This window comes from Sprattus sprattus (assembly GCF_963457725.1).
Source record: "Sprattus sprattus genome assembly, chromosome: 15".
Taxonomy (NCBI): domain Eukaryota; kingdom Metazoa; phylum Chordata; class Actinopteri; order Clupeiformes; family Clupeidae; genus Sprattus; species Sprattus sprattus.
This window is the reverse complement of record NC_137913.1, coordinates 19,592,926-19,612,836: the sequence shown is the minus strand read 5'-3', so window position 1 is coordinate 19,612,836 and position 19,911 is coordinate 19,592,926. Positions and strand designations below refer to the sequence as shown.

Sequence of the window (19,911 nt, the reverse complement as noted above, 5' to 3'; positions counted from 1 at the left end):
TACACACAGCGTGATGATGCCACATCCTCTCTGATTAGAGTGTCCCGAATTTTGAAAATTAACGGTCTCTTGATCTCTCGTCACTGACTGGGCATCGAGGAGTCGGGGCATCGAGGAGTCAAGAGGAGGAGTCAAGAGGGCTCTCTTAGCTTTGGACCGCAGTGTCAGTGTTCCGAAAGCCCAATATTCCGAAATCTCAATATTCCGGAAAAAAAAAGTCCCCCTGGCATACTTTAGAAACTAGTTCTGGTTGCACAAAACACACACATCATTTAATTTGCGCAGCGGAGCGGAGACGCGCACCGGGCTTCATGCATATCGCTTTTCCGAGGCAATATTTGTTAATTTAGCCTACTCTGGTTTTGAATATGGGGAACCATTCGTGCGAAGGAAATCACCGGCAGATTGTCGCAGGACATTACAAGCACTGACAAGGCATGCATGCGTTGGTTATCATACAAGTATTTGTATCATCGCGATGCAAATGCCATGTGTGTATAATAATATTCGGAATTAAAGTTCATGCTTGTGAAATTAATGCATTTATATGTTTATGATTGTGTGTTCAATTCATTGGGATGTGCATGTGTGCTATAGTGGTACACTTTGCTGTGCTCACAATTTTGGAACAGCGGGCTGTCGGAATAATGGGCTTTCGGAACATTGCCATGGAACCCTAGCCAGTGACGGTCCTTGTTATTGCCATCCAGTTGAAACTGTCATCAGTCGAAACTGTCATCAGGCTTGTTAACTAAGTTGTTAACTAAGTATTATTTGTTTTGATTCTGTAGTGTGCACTTTGCACTCTTCTTGCAATGAATAAAGGTGCAGTACTTTACTTAAGAACTATTAAGAAGTTTATAGTTTTTTTTTACGGGTGGGGGGGCGCCAGGAGTGAAGCTTGCCTAGGGCGGCAAATGTATAGGTCCAGCCCTGGAGGCAACAACAGGCACACCTCAAGATACACCTTAAGCCTTACTGAGAGACTTCCCTCAAACGACCCCTGGGGTCCATGACTTGGAGGTTTGTGAGTTACTGACAGATGACTGATTATTGTGAAACTTATGACACTTATGTAGCTCAGTCCTAGGAAGTATAATTTAGGGTAATGAAACCATGAACCACAAAAAAACCTCGACCCTAACAAAAAGTACCCTGCCACTTCTTATTTTACTCTGTATACCCAGAGCATTCAACTTTTTCATTTTTTGGCAAGACCGGGACAGTTCCAAATCTAACTCCACACACAATAGCAAATAATGTTTTTCCCTGTCTATGGCAATCAAACACTCACAGCGACATACAGCTTTCACAGGCGCTTTTGGTGTTCAAGGACACACATCATGAGGTTACTGTGAAGTCAGTTGAACAGAGGTCATCTGCAGTTGCCTTTGCTTTGTGGAAGCGCTTGTGGGCCTGGAACAAAGGCCTTTTTCTCCAGTGTTACAGAAGCCTATATCACAAGCTGCATAGGGTCAGGGGAGGCCATCAGTGTCTGCTCACAGAATATTTGCAGTAAGCAAAAGTCCAGTTTACAGTTTTCCTTTTTTAGCAGACCAGCAGAATGATCAACTTCATTTTGGCATGTGACATTGGCTTTATCAGACGGGACATCTGAAGATTGACATCTGACACACAAAGTTTGTCAACTTCAAATTTTTGTTTTAGTACTGCATGTACCACCATTAACCATATGCATTCACAAAGATTGTCGAGCAAAATGCCTTACCATATTTCTTATCTTTCTATATTCTCACATTATCACACAGGAGTCCGGCCGACTCTGCTTCCATTCACGAATCCTCTGATATCTTATGATGATTTCCAGTTATGTTCCCATTTTCACATGAATCATTTCATGCACATGGGAGACGCACTAGAGCACATTACCCACAACATTCCCAAAATAGCAATACCTTACGAAGCAATTTCATGTTTCTTGCATGGTTAGTCACAGTGCACTGATCAACTCATCAGCCCCTGTTACAGAGGAGACTGAGACATTGTATGATGTGGGTCAGGGAAGGATAGAGCGGAGAATGAAGGCCAAACCAGGACAGAAAATGCCAAGGACAAACACAGAACGCTTTCTGGATCTGCGCTGTGCAGCACAATGCCAGTGTTTGATGATTCAGGAGACGGCGGCCCAATAACTGCCCTTGTTGTTCTTTGACATAGGACTTTAGGGTTTGGGACAGGGGCCAAGAATGCACACAGTGGGAGCCCATTAGAGCGCAGTATAAGGAAGGAAAAAAGAGGGAGATCCGGGAGTGGGAAGCTGCTTCTGGCTTTGATAGTGAATTTTTGATAGTGTCATTTTTGTGTCTCGTAGTGTGGTGCATGGATGGGTTGGCCGATGTGACGGTGCTGGGTCAGATGAAGTGAAGGAGAGGAAGTGACTTCATCGTCACCTCGACTTTTCTATTTTTTGATGGACCAATAATACTGATGGATGAACAACTAGCGTTTTGTCCACTGTGAAGAACTCAATTGCTGACTTTGGGATTTCTTCACACAAGTGTATCTGAAAAGAAGTGAAGGACACAATCAAGCAGTTTGGTGGTAAGATGATGAAAATATAATTACTGTCAGAGTAAACAAAATATTATGTTATAAATGTGAAGTAAAATACATTTTCAGTTTGGTTTGCTGAAAGGATAATTATTACTAATTAGTAATCTATAATTATTCATACCATTTAAAAGAATCCTCTAACATAGCTTGTCAAAATGTGATTATTTTTGTCTTGCTCAAAGTGGCAACAGACATAGCATGTGTACGTGTGTTTCTGTAGTCCAGGAAATTACATCTGCCAGTCAAATTACTTCACAAAGTTGTGACTCGTTGTGACTTGTGACAATGTGATGTAATACTCTATGTAACAGGAAAGGGTCTGCATTTACAGAAGTTCCCCATATCCAGCGGTCAGCTCAGTGGTCAGTGTGTCTCTTGCATTCTTTCCCTCTCCGTGTGGCCTGTACATGCAGACCAGGGTGTATAGGCTGTGCAGCGGCAACCAGGAAGCGAGCGTGTCAGGCAGGACCTCTTGAAAGGTGTGGCCTATGAACAGCACACACACAAGCACACACCCACACACACACACACAAGCATGCAGGTAGACCATAAATGCCTGGGACTATCTCTCCAGTTTCAGTAGCTTGACTGCCGGCTGACAATGACAAGAAAACCTCTCCTGTTTTGGATCTTTGCACTGGCTGCTTCACTTGATCCCTCAGGTAAGTCATTGGATACGCTCACCTCTACATCACAATGACTGCAAAACTCAACTCCAGACTGCCATGTTCCCACACGGCTGTACATTTAACACTTAAACTGACAGGAGGAGCGTTACTTTTCCACTTAAACAGACACTCTTGTCTGCTAGCGGGCCTGCAATGAAAGTAAGATAAATGTTTGTGATAAGCTGTTGCATCGGTTTTTCTGCTTCTTGTTTTTACATAAATAGGGATACCTTGAGATTGGTATCATTTTCTCAACTGTCAGTGCTCTATAAAAGACTATGAGACTATAGAACATTTTGAAAAATTATTGATATTCTGAAAATGACAAACTAAAAAAAAGAAATGTTGCTGTGCTTCACAAATGTTGCTGTGTTTCACAAAATACTAGTTAAAGATTATCCCCTACTTAACTTAACATAACTTTCTGTCTTGATATATAACTTAGAGTGTACACATAGAGCAGATACCCTAAAAGTAGTATCCCCTTAATAATTAAGTATGGCATAATCATAGTATTTTGGCATTTTGAAGTTTGAATTGAACATTTTGTTAATGTTTACTTTATTTCTATTGTGATCATCTTTAGAGATTATATGAATGAAGGTGGACTTTGCACCAAAATATTCACACTCCCCATAGTATCGCATGAAACATAGGTGTGTGTGTCACCTGACTATAGTCATGTTGCTGACTGCAAACATTCTGCTTTGTCATAATTGTCTACGATGACACACATATGATCAACATAACAAAAATCTGGTCTAACATTACCGTCCCGTTTCAGGAAATCACAGACAAAAAAATAGCAAGGGAATTTTAAGTAAAAGTGTTATCTCTTGTTTTGTTGGCAGATGTACTTCACTGCTACGTATAAGTATTATTAGGGCTTGTTGGAGGTCAGCAGGCAACATTTGTTTTTTAACTGTCAAAGTAGAACATGACACCAGAAGAATTATAGTGATAATCTTGTTACTGTGATAGTGTTGTCAATATATTATTCCATTGTTGTTCTGTTCATACATTATTAGTTGTTAGCTTATCCAGTACAACATATCTTTCCGTTGAGTATTTCATTTGGAGTGTACACAGCTGAGCAGCCTGTGACATGGTGTAGCTTCCGTTGGAGGATTTAGTTTTTTTAATTTAGCATAGTGTTGATGTTGACCTGTTGCCGATGTCACAACAATTTCTACAGCAATCTTTAACCAGATGAAGCAATAATGGTGGATTCTATCACCATAAGAATGCCTCATCCCATAGCTTACCTGTGGAGAGTCACATGAAATGTAACAGAGAGGGGATGTGCGTCAGTGCACCCAGAGAAAATCTTCTGACTAACCACGGACATTCAGCTCTGTCATAATCGGACAGAAATCCTTTTTTAGTAATGCAAAACAAGTCTAATCCCTTATGGGGCAACTGTGCTTTCCTCACAGACTGTGGCTGAAGAACCACACAGCAAATCACAAAATGTCCATATGTTGAGTCATTCTGAGTAAAAATGATATAAATAAAACTAAAACAAGGATAACATATTTGCTAATCAAACTGCTTCAAAGCATGCACATCAGGTGCCTTGTAGGTGGTGGTCCTTTTAGACCTCAGGTGCAGAGTGCCATAAGGAAGCTCCAGTGGTCAGTATAGATATGGATCTGATGGACCCCTACCTCATTGTTCTGATGTTGTACTGAAATTGGTCTAGTCAAAGCATGTTGCAACAGGTAAATGAAAAGAGGTGGAGACCTGGACCTTCTGTAAGGGGTTGAACCCAACTGCACAATGCACATACCTGTCCCACAGATAGATTTCAAGATTGAAATGATTTTCACCGAAGGGCATATTTACGGGGAACATGATTAGTTTGGCCTCCTGCTGCCAGCCATTGTTCATTTCATTCATTGTGGTTTGAAAACTGTCCAACATGGCATGGCGTAGCTGAAGAGAGTCACTCCAAATGTTGAAATACATTTTTTTTTTTTAAGTGATTGGAACGGACTGCAAAAGCTCATGGAAGAGGGAGGCACGGCATAGACATAACGCATAGTAATTTCAGCTCAGAAAGACGCAAAATGGACAATATGGTGGTTAGAGTATGTTTAGTGAATCTGCTAGCTTTTCCTGTTGACACCTGCAAAACCCTTCCAGTGCTTAGTTAGTATAGTCTTCTGTCAGGTGTTATGTATTTGGTTCATGCCACACCCTTCCACTTACATTGACAGAGAATCTGAATCAATTTATTCTACAGAGAGTCTCTTGCTGCTCAAACTTTTTAGGCGTCACAGATTTTTTATACAGACTTTATACATGTGCATTGCCCGTTGGTAGCCTTTTAACACTGGAGATGCTAAACACATGTGGAAAGCATAGGTCTTGTCGTATTTGTATCTACTTATGACTGTTTTATTGAATAATGTGTGTATTGCTGGTACTGGAACATGGACATCTCAACAAATAGAGGTAGCAATTAGATGAGAAGACTGCAATAAGGCAGAAGGGCCCTTTCTCGGATAAATCATATGGCAGACAGGCCTTTTCTTATAAACCCAAGTGCGCATATAGCAGTTATGATAAATCACGTGGCAAACATGCCGCCTCTGCAAAGACTACCTAGGCGCGTTAGGGACAAAGGGGGGTCGGGGCAAAGTGACAGACGCCTCTGCAAAAAGCCACAAGGCAGACAATGTCAAGAACCCATGTCTGAAAACCCATGAGACACCTGGTATCACAGGAGACTGCACCATGTATCTCGAGGTGGTTTATTCTGTTGACGTAGACAAAGCAAACTGTTTAATATGTAACATTGTTAAGATAGTTAAACCCATTGCTCTCCATCTCGGTGTGGTCGAGTCCAATGACGCAAATAAGGTACCTGTTGTTTTCCATCTCGGTGCGGATGAGTCCAATGACGCAAATAAGACGCGAATGAAACCAGAGCAAAGGGTGATTTGATCGATATAAAAGTGGGCACGTGGACTTGTTGGTTAGGTTTTCTACTTGATGGCTCTTGCAATATGCTTAGAGTCTTTGAGATGCTCCATGGACCAGCTCAGCAGTTGTTATCTCCTCTGAATTAAACTGTTCAGTATATTCATACCTATTTGCCTTGAGAAGTTTCTTGAGAACTCTTAGAATTCTCCACAACAGTCGGCACATACATCAGCATGTGTGCTGCAAAGCAGGGATACACATTAGACATGGAAATGGCCTCTGTTTACCCCTTAAATATTCTCCTGTGTCTCTAAAGCGCGCTCCTTAAATCTGGGGCCCGAACTTTAATAGTCCATGGATTATTTACAGACCGACTGATCTGAAAAGGGTTGGAAGTTAATGAGATTTCCAGTGTATGGCCTTTAAAGTAAGAACAATTCCAAAGACAGGGAGGGACACAAGGAAGCAACATTCATTTACAGCATTAATGGTTAATAAAAGTTGTATGTGCAGATAGGTCGTGCAATGACCCCCCCCATTGACGCCAGCATGTCTGCTCTCATTTCACAGTTTGCCACCGTCCTGAGCTTGATGGCGTGAAGGTGTATGACGTGGTCCGGCCAATCAGAATTCACAGTCTGAACAAGAGAGACGTGGAAGTGAGTCACCATCTACTGCAACCGTGTCTGGTATCGACCATGATAATAAACTAAGACTGTTGCACCTGTCAAAAATAATCAAACACTTAACTCTTAGTCAGTGCACTGAGTCCTTCACATGGTTCAGTACACTAGGATTGTGAGCACAGGTATGAGCACCCCTGCTCAAATGGTCTGGCACGTCTTTGCCAATGATCAATACCCTCCAGATTATTGCAACATCTGAGATGATTGCATGGTGAAAGTACTCCAGCTCATTAATGTAGGTTTTTTGATGCCAAAGGCTAATGTGGGTTTGTCAGTAGAATAATTGCATAATGCGATGTGTGTGGTGAATGTTCAGTCCTCTAGGCCTGAGGTCCTGAAGTATGGGATGACGATACGAGGAAGAGACATCGAGCTGAACCTGGAGCGGAATCAGTGAGTTTGATTGCGCAATTCTTCCATTTGTGATTCCCGGAACAGTCTGAATAATTCTGAAATGTCATGTGAACTTCCTTTAGTTTAGTTTACAAAACCCACATCTTGTGGGTGACTTTGGGCCTGCCCACTTTCAAACATCCCCAAAGTTAAATGTCAGTGTTGCAGCAGCAATTGCTATGATATTTACATTTACATTTAGTCATTTAGCAGACGCTTTAATCCAAAGTGACATACACGAGCAATAAAGACCTAGTGTAACAATAAACACTAACAGATATAAAAAGTGCAGAAATGTAACTACTGTAAGTACGAGTTAAGTACTAGTTAGAGGAGATAGCATTACAGGAATGATAAGGAGAGGTAGAAAAAGGAAGAGGAAGAGAGAGGAAGTGCAAGTTAGGAAAGCAGGTGCTTTCTGAAGAGATAGGTCTTCAAGAGCTTCTAAAAGGTAGAGAGGGACGCCCCTGTTCTGGTAGTGCTAGGCAGCTCCTTCCACCAACGTGGAACTACGAATGAGAATAGTTTAGATTGCCGTACTTGCACAGATAGTAGTGCTAAACGACGCTTTTTAGACGAGCGCAGCATCCTTGGGGGTAACATTTACCCTTACAAGAGCATTTAAGTAGGTGGGAGCAGAATTCATTCTTAATTCTATGAATTCTTAATTCAACACATAACTTACAAAAACACACTCAATGATATATATCTATCCATCTATCAATCTATATAAAACTAGTATACTAGTTGAAAAAAAATGTAATACAAAAATGTAACTTTAAGGCAAGATACTGCTATTAATCTGCAAATTAAATGTAAAATGCGCATTGTGCATTGCCACTCAGAGGAGGAGTCTCATTTCCTGGAACAGACAGGAATCATTGTAGATGACTATTGCAGTGACCTCTTGTAAAGGTCCCCATTGCAGCGGAGCTGAAGATGCCTCCGACTGGACACTCTGTTGTCTGAGTAGTAGGTTTTATATGTTATCATGTTGAGCAGGTTGTGCAACATCTTTCTTTAGAAGTACTGGCTGATACTGTTATTAGTTTCTGTGAAACTTCCTCTTTAAAGGAGTGTGAGAATGGTCCGAGCCGGCCATCTCACGATGTGTGATGTAGGCTTCTGGAACGTGGTTGCAGGCAGGCAGGAACACACTCAGCGCAGGAGACAGTGGCTTATAAAAATAGCTATTTATTTATTTACAAAACAACAGGGACTCAAACCCAAAAAACATAGATACAAAACAAGGGACTTGAACCCGAAACACATTGATACAAAACAAAAACCAGCGTAATCACAACCCCAAAAAATGGACACATACACTGAACAGACTAAAGCTTTAAAATAGGCAAGGTACAACTTTGTACTCTCCACTGGTTTTGTCTATGTACCTGCCTCAGCTTTCTTGCAGCCTGTACAGTCTGTCTTACCCTCAACAATGAGGTGCACCTTTTAATAAGGACCTCCTAATTTGGCTAATTTGGCCCAATCAGTCCCAATTGGACCCGTCCACAGGTGCAGGGGAACTTTTTCACAAGGAGGTTTTGATTAATGCTGATCATTTCCCTCTGGTCTGCAGAGATATTCTGACAAAGGAATACAGTGAGACTTACTACAGTGAAGATGGTACACCAGTCACCTACTCTCCTGAGGACCTGGTAAATACAAATGGCCACTGAATGATTGACTGGGTGCATGTTTTCTAAAGAAAGTATTCAGACTTTGTTTCCTCTGTCCCTTCCCTAACAGGACCACTGCTACTATCGAGGAAGTGTTGTCAATGACAGTGAATCCATGGTTAGCCTTAGCACCTGTGATGGCCTCAGGTATGTCTGAGCAGTGTTAACTATTAGCCTAGCTCTGAGTATCCCATATCATATTGGGGATTTTTCAAGAAACGGTTGTTTCCTTACTGCAATGGCTGTTGCTTCCATAGGGGATATGTCAGGACAGCAGAACAGAGGTTCTTGATTGAGCCCATGTCGGAGGACAAAGATGGAGACCATGCAGTTCTAAAGTTTGAGGACGTTCACGACAAACCAATGACGTGTGGAGTCACCAATACCAGCTGGGACCCTGAATATCCCTTGAGGACCAGTAGATCCCGATCACGAGCAGCTGTGAGGCACTTTCAATGCTGTAATCACTTATGAAAACTAATTCAGAGGCCGTTTTTCACACACTGACTCTGTCTGTTTTGTAGGGGCCATCTTTACTCCAGCAGCAAAAATACATTGAACTCTATCTTGTAGCAGACAACAGAGAGGTGAGAGGCGCAAACTAGGTGCACTTTCCAAAACTTTTTCCTACAGGGTTCAGCACCATAAGGCGCAACATACTCAGTGGTATGACTAACTACTTGTTTTCCTCTTAAAGTATATTCGCATGAAAAAAGACTTTTCAGCAGTGAGGAAGAGGATATTTGAGATCATCAACTTTGTTAATGCGGTGAGTGCCAGATTAGCCACAATAACTAATGAGCATGCTGTCAAGATTACAGTTAACATCCCTTCAAAATGTCCCATGACATCCTTTTGAGACATTATACCTGTAGGGAAATTTGTTAATTTCATCCATTTTATTCTCTTATTCATTTAGTTACCAATTCAGTCACTCATTTTTTCTCTGACTTCATATCATCCGTCATTATCCATTATCCATCAATCATTATCCTTTTTTATAGTTCTTTTTATCTCTTACACAGGTGTATAAACCTCTTAACACCTTCATTGCTCTGACTGGCTTGGAGATTTGGACTGACAGTGACAAGATATCAGTGACCTCGCCGGCAGGGGCCACCTTGGACAGTTTCACCAAGTGGAGGAACTCTGATCTGAGGAAGAGAAAGCGCCATGATAATGCCCACTTGATTACGTAAGCTTCATGACACCCTGTCTGATGATGATAATGCATGCCATGATAATGCCCACTTGATTACGTAAGCTTCATGACACCCTGTCTGATGATGATAATGCATGCCATGATAATGCCCACTTGATTACGTAAGCTTCATGACACCCTGTCTGATGATGATAATGCATGCCATGATAATGCCCACTTGATTACGTAAGCTTCACAACAGCCTGGCTGATGCCTTAATGATTCTGAGGAGCTGAGCGTGAGATAGGTAAGCAGAGATAATGATTAACCATGTGTGTTTGTTATGACATTCCTTTCTCCAGAGGTATTGACTTTGATGGATCGACAGTGGGACTGGCATTCATTGGAACGTTGTGCTCGGAACACTCTACTGGGGTTGTCCAGGTATATAATAGATACAAACTTTCAGTAGAATGTCCTATATTCCTAGAGAGTACAGGGGATAGACAGAGTAGAAATGAATCAAGAAAAAAGAGCTAAATATGGAGGACTGTTTTCTTCAACATGTTGGTTTGTTCAGATGACAGTATCAAACAGATCCCCTTAAAACTGAGAAGTAAAACTCAAAAAAGGAGAAGCTTTCCAGTCTATTAACTCTCTTTTGTCTTCTTCTTCTTTCTTGTTCTTCTTATCTCTCAAAGGATCATAACGACAGGTCTATTGCAGTAGCAGCTACATTATCACACGAAATGGGCCACAACTTGGGTATGAGCCATGACACAAGTTCCTGTGTCTGTCCAGACAACAGCTGCATAATGGCAGCAGCCCTAAGGTGAATATGGCATTATACCCATAACGATAAACACCCTAAACCATACTCAAATATTAGCGCCAAGCATCTTTGAAAGATTTGTGGATGTAGCTTGTGCATGGACAGTAACTTTTAATGTCCTTGTAGCTACAACATCCCGAGGAAATTTAGCAGCTGCAGCAGCAACGGCTATGGGGATTTTCTGAACAACCGCAACCCGGAGTGTGTGCTGAACAAGCCAGACTACATGGTGCTTGTGGCCCCACCGGTTTGCCAAAATGGTTTTCTGGAGCAAGGAGAGCAGTGTGACTGTGGCACACCGGAGGTAAGAAAATCTGTGCTTTAAAGATCACCCATAGAGAGTGGAGAAAGAGGAAAATCGAATTGTGTTCCCTTATTTCATTATTTACTGTTTGACATGTTATGACACTGATTGGAGGTTCGAACTGAAGTGAAAAATCCTTTCCCTCTTCTGTGAGAAATAACTTTGACAAGCTCAAACAAGTTTGGTAGCTTTATCGCAAGTTCCAAGCAGACAAAAATCACTGCTGAGGGCTAACTAAACAAGAAAAGAATAAATTCTAACAGCAGACACATAAACTAAAACTGTATATGAAGCATTACTTTACTTTACTTTACTGAGTTAACAATTCCATTTGAAAATGCAATTGAGGAAGCATTTTAAAGGAAGTACACACCAGGGAATGAGGTTGTCAAGTATACACAAGACCAGTGGAGATAGACATTAAAGGCTTCTTCACTTCTGTTTTAAAGAGGACCTCTTATGCTAATTTTCAATGTTCATAATATTTGGGTGGTCTACAAGAATAGATTTGCATACTTCAAAAATCAATAATGCACTAAGGACTGTGTTACGAGGTTGGAATTCCAACTTTGCAGACCGTTTACATGTACATAAAGCTTTATATATATACACAACAAATAAAGGAATTGGAACAACTGGGAAAGCATAACAGGTCTGCTTTAAAGGAGTTGTCTGAAGGTGCTGAAAAAGCAAGGCAGTGGTTTCAGATTACATGTGAATTAACCTGTATTACATAAACAAGCCTGTTGTTGCAAGATGATCTGTATGTCGGCCTGCTGGCATACTTTGACACACTTTGCAAGTTTTTCTGGATTTTCCTTGAGCCTGCATCAGCGGGTATGGGTATATCTGAAAAGGCCATACTTGGAGCCACCTTAATCTACCAGGGATTAGTGTGGCAGAAGAGGGCGTACTTAGAGCCACAAGCAAATGGGGCTAAATTTAGCGGATGAACCTGATTGGAATGGCATTTGGTCATTGTCATGGTTGTTGTGAGGAGTTCTCTCAGTAATGCTTAAGATATATCAGTTGTATTGGCAGGTGAGAGGTTTGATCACTGTCTGAAATCCCCAATCAACAGCACAAGGAATTTAACATTTTTTCCTGTGTATGACTAAAACACTTTAGTTACTTAACATACATTACTTATACTTACTTGAAATACAGAGACCATGGCCAGCTGAGACAACTTCATATGAGAATGTGATTGTTTCCTAAAAAAAACATGGGAAATGATTGTGTTCAGACATGCTCTATGTCAACATACCAGCTGTTTTCTTCTCATTTGTTTTGCGTAGGAATGCAACAACCCATGTTGCAACGCCACCACGTGTAGACTTGTCGATGGGGCTCAGTGTGCTGCAGGAGAGTGCTGTGAGAACTGCAAGGTAAGAAACCACACTGAGGGTTTGATAACAAATGTAGTATTATGTTACATTTTTATGTTTCCTTTCCTGGTACATGTGTGAGTCAGTGTGACAAGTTTTTTTTAGCTCATATCTCCTGCACAGTAAATGTGCCTACTTTACTCTGTATTCTCAGTGGGTATCAATGGCACTTACTCTTTACTCTTATCCAAAGTGCATTGTGTTTTTGTGGTGGGTCTCAGTACACTAGGACTACACTAGCTAGCAGTGGACATGTATGTTTCAAGAGATAATCTATGATAGAAGGAAATACAAGCAATGCCAATCTTTCAGTCCTAGTCAAAAAGCAACAGTGTCATGTTATCAGCATCTGACCCAATGGACACCGCATTTTCTCATGTTTGATAGCCCTCTAGTGGACATCTGTTCAAAAATACATAGACAAATCTGTACTGATCACTTACCTATTACCTCAAACACTTATTTGATGTTTTATCAGTGTCTTTAATTTTCTTTTCAAACACCTCTTTCTCAGATCATGTCCCCCGCCAGAGAGTGCAGAACCAAGCGCGATGACTGTGATCTGGCAGAGTACTGCACCGGGAAATCTCCCGAGTGTCCAGAGGATGTCTTTGTAGTTAACGGCCTCCCATGTCAAAATGGGAAAAGCTACTGCTACAACGGCCAGTGTCCACAGAAGGAGGACCAGTGTGTCCGAATGTGGGGAGCAAGTGAGTGAAACATCCATCTGGTGCTGATTTGTCCTCTGCTATTTTTTTTCTGAAAAAAAATGTGAATTGACTGTGGATGATCTTTTGTTTAGCTGCAAAAGTGGCTCGCCAATACTGCTATGACCAGAACACCCGGGGCATATACTATGGTTTCTGCAAGAGACCAAGCTCAGATCAGTATCTGCCATGCCAGAGACCGTAAGTCCTTCTAAAGATCATCTTTTCATTCCTAAATATCTAATGCCATGCTCTCGTTTGTCCATAACCTGCCTGAAAATGAAACCTTCATGACTGTTACAGGGATGTGATGTGCGGAAAGCTTTACTGTGAAAACGGTAATGCGAGTCCTAATTACGGTCGCCTGGTGGAATTCAATGGCTGTAAAGCCACATTCTACGGGGACTATGAAAATGACCATGGACAGGTGGATACAGGCACTAAGTGTGGAGAGGGAATGGTGAGGCAAAAAGGGTATATTTGCTTCTAAAGGCATGGCCTATGACAAAGGTCCTCAGTATTTCTATGCAGTCGATTTATGTTGATTTGGGGGAAAACATTTTTCATGTGTCTATGTTTTGTTGTGATCAGACAAAAGCAGGCAAGATGCAAACAAATAGATAAATATTTTTGGGTTTGATTGAGGAAAATACAGATAAATACTCATTTTAAACTTTTTTTTTTTTTTGTAATTCTCAACTAATAATGAATACAGCATCTACCTTTTACAGTAAATACATATGTTAAGGGAGCTGTCCAGCTCAGCTGTATTTTAGTTCTGTCTTAGTATCCTCTTCGGGACCTGTGTAGGGACTTCAAAAAGAGGGAAGTGTGTTCGTGCTGATATCCTGTCTCACCTCTGTTGTGTGTATTTTTTCACAGGTGTGTAGTCAGAATGAGTGTGTGGACCTTGAAACAGCCTACAGAGCAACCAACTGCTCAGCCAAGTGCCAAGGACGTGGGGTAAGAACCAATTACCAAAATCTTTATTATTTACTCATACTGATAACATATGAAATCTTGTTTTCACAAGAGCCATTACTATGCAGGAATGCTGCCTGCTTTTGATTGTGCTAATAGTAATAACCAAATGAATGATTACAGTACAGACATTATACCATATCCGATATAGGCGTGCATCATATTCAGCTGCCACAACCATGTCTTCCTTTTGATTTCCACTGAACTTGTTTTATACTGCAAATTATTATTTAATTGCATTACTGCATTATTCGTCCCACTCCAACATGACTGTTTGTTTACACACTGTGTTCTCCTCCAGGTGTGTAATCACAGATCTGAGTGTCAGTGTGAGCCTGGATGGCTTCAACCACACTGTGACACACAGGATCCAAGCTGGCAGCTCTCCAATGGTAAATGCTGGTTATGTAAATCGCACTGTAACGGGAAACACAAAATGGGCACCTTTCCTAGTCCCGTGGTACTCACTGTAAAGTCCATACCACAAATCTGTTCCAGGATGGTATTCTACAGTGGGGAAAATAAGTATTTGAACCCCTTGCGATTTCACAAGTTTGGCCACTTGCAAAGAAATGTGTGATCTATAATTGTAATGGTAGGTGTATATTAACAGTGAGAAACAGAATATCAACAAAAAAATCCAGAAAATGCATTTTATAACATTTATGACTTTATTTGCATTTGATGCAAAAAAATAAGTATTTGAACCCCCAAAACTGACTGACAAAAAGGACTTAGTACTTGGTGGAATAACCCTTATTGGCAAGCACAGACGTCAGACGTTTCTTGTAGTTGGTCACCAGGTTTACAAACATCTCAGGAGGGATTTTGGTCCACTCCTCTTTCCAGATCCTCTCAAATCTTTAAGGTTGTGTTTTCAATGGGAGGGAATGAGGGAATGAGGTTCAAGCCCAATATTCCACGTTACATGGCCCCATCCATAGTCCCCTTGATGTGGTGGAGGCGTCCTGTACCCTTGGCAGAGAAACAGCCCCAAAGCATAATGTTTCCACCTCCATGCTTGATGGTGGGTATGATGTACTCTTGGGGTCATATTCAGCATCCCCCCCCCGTCAAACACGGCAAGTCGAGTTGATGCCAAAAAGCTTGATTTTGGTATCATCTGACCACATTCTGTTTCCCAATCCTCCCTAGAATAATTCAAGTGTGCAATGGTAAACTTCAGATGGCCCTGTGCATGCGCTTCCTTGAGCAGGGGGACCTTGCAAGTGCTGCAGTACTTCAAAAAATTACGGCGTGGTGTGTTGCCAATGGTTTTCTTGGTGACTCTGGTCCCAGCTGCCTTGAGATCATTCACAAGCTCCCCCTGTGCAGTTCTGGGGTTATTCTGCACCTTTCGAATGGTCACTGATTCCGCGCAAGGGGATATCTTGCATGGAGCCCCAGACCTAGAGCGGGTGACAGTTGTTTGGTGTTGCTTCCATTTATGAATAATCACACCAATAGTTATCTGCTTCTCACCAAGCTGCTTGCCGGTGGTTTTGTAGCCCATTCCAGCCTTGTGCAGGTCTACAATCTTATCTCTGACGTCCTTGGACAGCTCTTTGGTCTTGCCCATGGTGGTGAGGTTGAAGGTGTGAAGTATGATTCTTTGGACAGGTTTCTTTTATACAGGTCACCAGTTGAGATCAGGTACACCTTGTTAGACCTAATGAGGACTAATCTGTGTGCTTTTTGGGCACGTAACTGGCCATTGGGAGCCAGAATTCTTGCTGTTTGCTTGGGGGTTCAAATACTTATTTTTTGCATCAAATGCAAATAAAGTCATAAATCTTATAAAATGCAGTTTTCTGGATTTTTTTGTTGATATTCTGTTTCTCACTGTTAAAATAGACCTACCATTACAATTCTACATCACACATTTCTTTGCAAGTAGCCAAACTTGCAAAGTCGGCAGGGGTTCAAATACTTATTTTCCCCACTGTATATGTAATGTTGTAGGATGTCTCCAAAGCTAACAACTCAAGAGCTTGTTGTCTCTTACTTTTTCCAGGGAGTGTGATAGCCATCGCAGTAACTCTCTCCCTTTTGGGTCTGATTGTTGTGATTGGGGCCAGCGTTTTTCTGCTGAAGCGCAGACAGAGCACTTCACGTATGACTGGGTGAGAGGAATCAGACCACAATTTACACACACATACACGCAGTACATACACTCAAGCGCAACACACACACTCACTAACAGTCACAAAAAGCTATGTTTGCCGTTATTAACTTTGCTATCTCCTATCATCACTCCACCAGGCTCCCAACCCAGAAAAGTCAGCCTGTGAGTAATCCTGTCTTTGGCCGTCAGCAACTGAAGACACACAGGCAAAACCCAGAAACAGTAAGGAGCCCCAATCCCTGTAGCAATAATCACTGTTTAACCGTTATGTATGAGTTCAAACTGAGAGTCTTGACTGTGTTTGTTTGTCAGACACAACGGCCTAGAGCTCCACCACCACCGCCTCCCTCTGCCGGTGGGCGAGGCAGACCTCTGCAGACTAGCTTCATGGCTGCACGGCAGGTAACTAAAAAAACCTTTGTCTAAAAAACAAAACAGAACCGCTTACCATTGATTACAATGTTTGCCCTATGTCTTTACTTTGATTTACAGAGAATTCCTTAGATATCTTAGACCTCCAACTTGTCAACTCTTGTAAAGTACCCTGACAGATACTAGGAAACTTTGATAGAAAGGTAGAGCACTGAGTCAAGGCCTTCGGAATAAAGGCATTGGAATAAAGGCATATGAAAAATGAATGTATTTACAAAAGGTACAATGTACATCGGTCAGAACTTGATTGGCCTATATAATGTAAACATGGGTCGTATTAATGCTGTTCGTTGGCTGGACAAGACATCATCATGTGCTCTACTGTTGATTTCAGCCTAGTCTTGGGCGTTACTTTTAATCATGTTTTTCTTTGAGCACTGAGTCAAGGCCTTGGAATAAAGGCATTGGAATAAATGCATGTGAAAAATGAATGTATTTACAAAAGGTACAGTGTACATCGGTCAGAACTTGATTGGCCTATATAAGGTAATAATGGATCATATTAATGCTGTTACAGAGCATTATTTGTCACAACCTCCATAATGGCAACACAATTTCCTCCTCTGACAGGCCCTGCGGCCCCCGCCTCCTCGAGTATGAGTTCGATCTACGGTACCAATAGATAAATGCAGGTGAAGAGGAGTTCATTGACACCTACAACACACTGAATTTACAACTTGTGTCTAACCTGAAAGGTTTGGTTAATGCCAATCTGTGCACTATACACAAGTAGTGATGGTTTGTGAAGAGCCAGCAAGTGCAATGTTCAATGTCCACTCGATAATAGTGAGGCATAGTTTTTCTACAGCCATATGTATATAAACTGTTTTCATTGTCATGTTTGAGTGTGCATGTCTGTATGTGTGTGTGAATGGGTTGAAATGCCAAATTGAACCTCAGTATAGCAGGTATTTTCCTTTAAATGGTTACTTGAATTTGCAGACTGATAAGATTTTAAAGGAATATTTCATATACTTTTTAATTGTACAGAGATTTCACATTTCCTCAGTAAAGTTATCTATACATTTGTCATTCTTAAATACTACACACTTTCAAAACATATTGTAGACTTACCAGCTGTTACCATTTCATTGCTATGTAATGTTGTATATAGATGAATTATAAAATATAAAAAATATTAATAAAACACATTAAAATACTTCCTCTATTCTCCTTAATAGCCAACCTTTCAGTTAGGTCCACAGTCATTTTTTCTTATAATAAAGATATGGTCTGCATTCAGGCCCTATTACACACATTCTTGTTGAATAAGAGCTTTTGCCTAAAATCAATTTCCCTAAAAAAAGTTACCAACCACAGGCTGAGCTGTCTATCAGTTACATACAGGGACATTCCACATTCCACCCAAACCCATCATGGCCAAAATATTGTTAACCAGAGACTACTTATAGCAAAGAAACTAGTCCTAGAACAGAGACTACTCATGGCACAGAAAGAGACAAAAGCAGCAGCATGTAAAGACTTCCGTATTCCATTTTTATTTCTCAATTTACACCTACATAAAATCAAGATTTAACAGTTGCCTCGCAATACAGGTACTCGACATAAGGATCGACCCCTTTTTCATTTTTAACACACCTATTAAAAGACTCTTAGTAATAAAGTATATTTCTGTACATTCTGTGAGATATGTTAAGAACCTGACCTTGGTCAGTGACTCTGCCCTAGCCGGGCTTTACACCTCACCAAACGCTACCACTCACACTGTTGTTTGTCTGCTCACACTCTTGGCGCGAGGGAAAAAAAAGTAAGACTGATAAAGCAACCACTGCATTCTCATGTTCTGTAGACCCTTTAATATGAACACACTTACAAAAAAAAAAAAGAACAGAGAAACAAAGTAAAATAAAGATGCAAATACGTGACCCCATTTGCACATCCTCCTGCCCTGGACCAAGAGCTCAGATAGGCTCTGAGGCGTGCACAGACTAAAGGGAGGGTCGGCATCAGTACTCTCTCTAGGGAGGACATGTAGGCCTGTGCTACACAGATGGGTTGTGTATGTGCCTAAATGCAGTGGCCCTCCTGTGAATACATTTCCTTAGAGTATGTGAAATTGAAGTGATGACTGGAGGGTGGTTTGCAAAATACTGAAATCCTGTCAAGTTTTTTCTTCAATAGTTTTAGTTGCAACAGGTGAGTGGTCTCAGTCAGTTTGTGAGATTCAGTCAGTATATATTTGGAAATTGATACGGTATTGGATCAGGTAGTTAAAAAATTAAAGCTATTGTTAAGCCATTTTAACAAAACATTTCTACAAACAGTTGAAACACAGCATTATGCACAATGGAAGCCACTATAATTTCTTATTAGCAGTGGTGTAGTGGTCCCTGGAGAAGTGGCTATTCTCTTAATTTAGCAATTTTTTTAAGCAGCCCATACAGCACAGGATAAACTCCCTGTTTTGAGAAGTGGGTATACGCAATGCTGACTGAAAAATAAGTTGGTATACTCCGTATACCTGCGTATACCCTGGACTACACCACTGCTAATTATGAGCCCCATGCTAACAATGCAATAAGGTGGTGATTTTGAACCTTCTTTGTGAAAGGAGTACCTCCCTCAACAATGCCCACAAAACCCTGCCTTACATGGTGATTTTACAGAGAACCAACAGCAGGTGGAGACAAATGTTGTCTTCACACATTCATTAATCCAAAGATTAAGATCTGGACGTAGTATTACTACTACCAAACGGAATGGCTGAATATCATGGTTTTAAGAAAATAACAAAAAATCAACGGATATTTCAGAACCACACTTGCAGTCCATCATAAATTGCAGTCCCTACCAGTCCTATACCTGGAATAATGTAGCAGATCCCAGTTTGTCATTGAAGCCACCACCCCTCCACCCCCCAACCCCAACTCCACCTCCACCTCACCCCCCCACTGCCCATTTGGTTTGATCCCGTCCCATGTACTGTCAATCCACACGATTCTTGCACTACCCAAGTAGGGTATAAACATTTCCTCCATCAGCCACTGGGCTTCTGCCTTGTGTTCCTCTGCTAACAGAGGAGTGTAGTCAGCACCTACAGGTCTGGCAG

At 41.3% G+C, this 19,911-nt stretch overlaps 1 protein-coding gene across 1 annotated transcript; it reads left to right on the top strand.

The window, feature by feature from the left end:
• Positions 1-3,175: 3,175 nt before the first annotated feature.
• adam28 (ADAM metallopeptidase domain 28) lies at positions 3,176-17,441 on the top strand (the record flags this gene model as incomplete). Its single annotated transcript, XM_080852446.1, has 22 exons — positions 3,176-3,236; positions 6,741-6,829; positions 7,173-7,249; positions 8,832-8,910; positions 9,002-9,078; positions 9,189-9,372; positions 9,456-9,518; positions 9,629-9,700; positions 9,957-10,126; positions 10,435-10,516; positions 10,774-10,904; positions 11,031-11,208; positions 12,507-12,596; positions 13,111-13,306; positions 13,399-13,504; positions 13,607-13,763; positions 14,186-14,266; positions 14,586-14,676; positions 16,299-16,407; positions 16,547-16,631; positions 16,722-16,811; positions 17,412-17,441. 22 exons carry the CDS (start codon positions 3,176-3,178, stop codon positions 17,439-17,441), a joined length of 2,298 nt encoding a protein of 765 aa, XP_080708572.1.
• Positions 17,442-19,911: the final 2,470 nt, after the last annotated feature.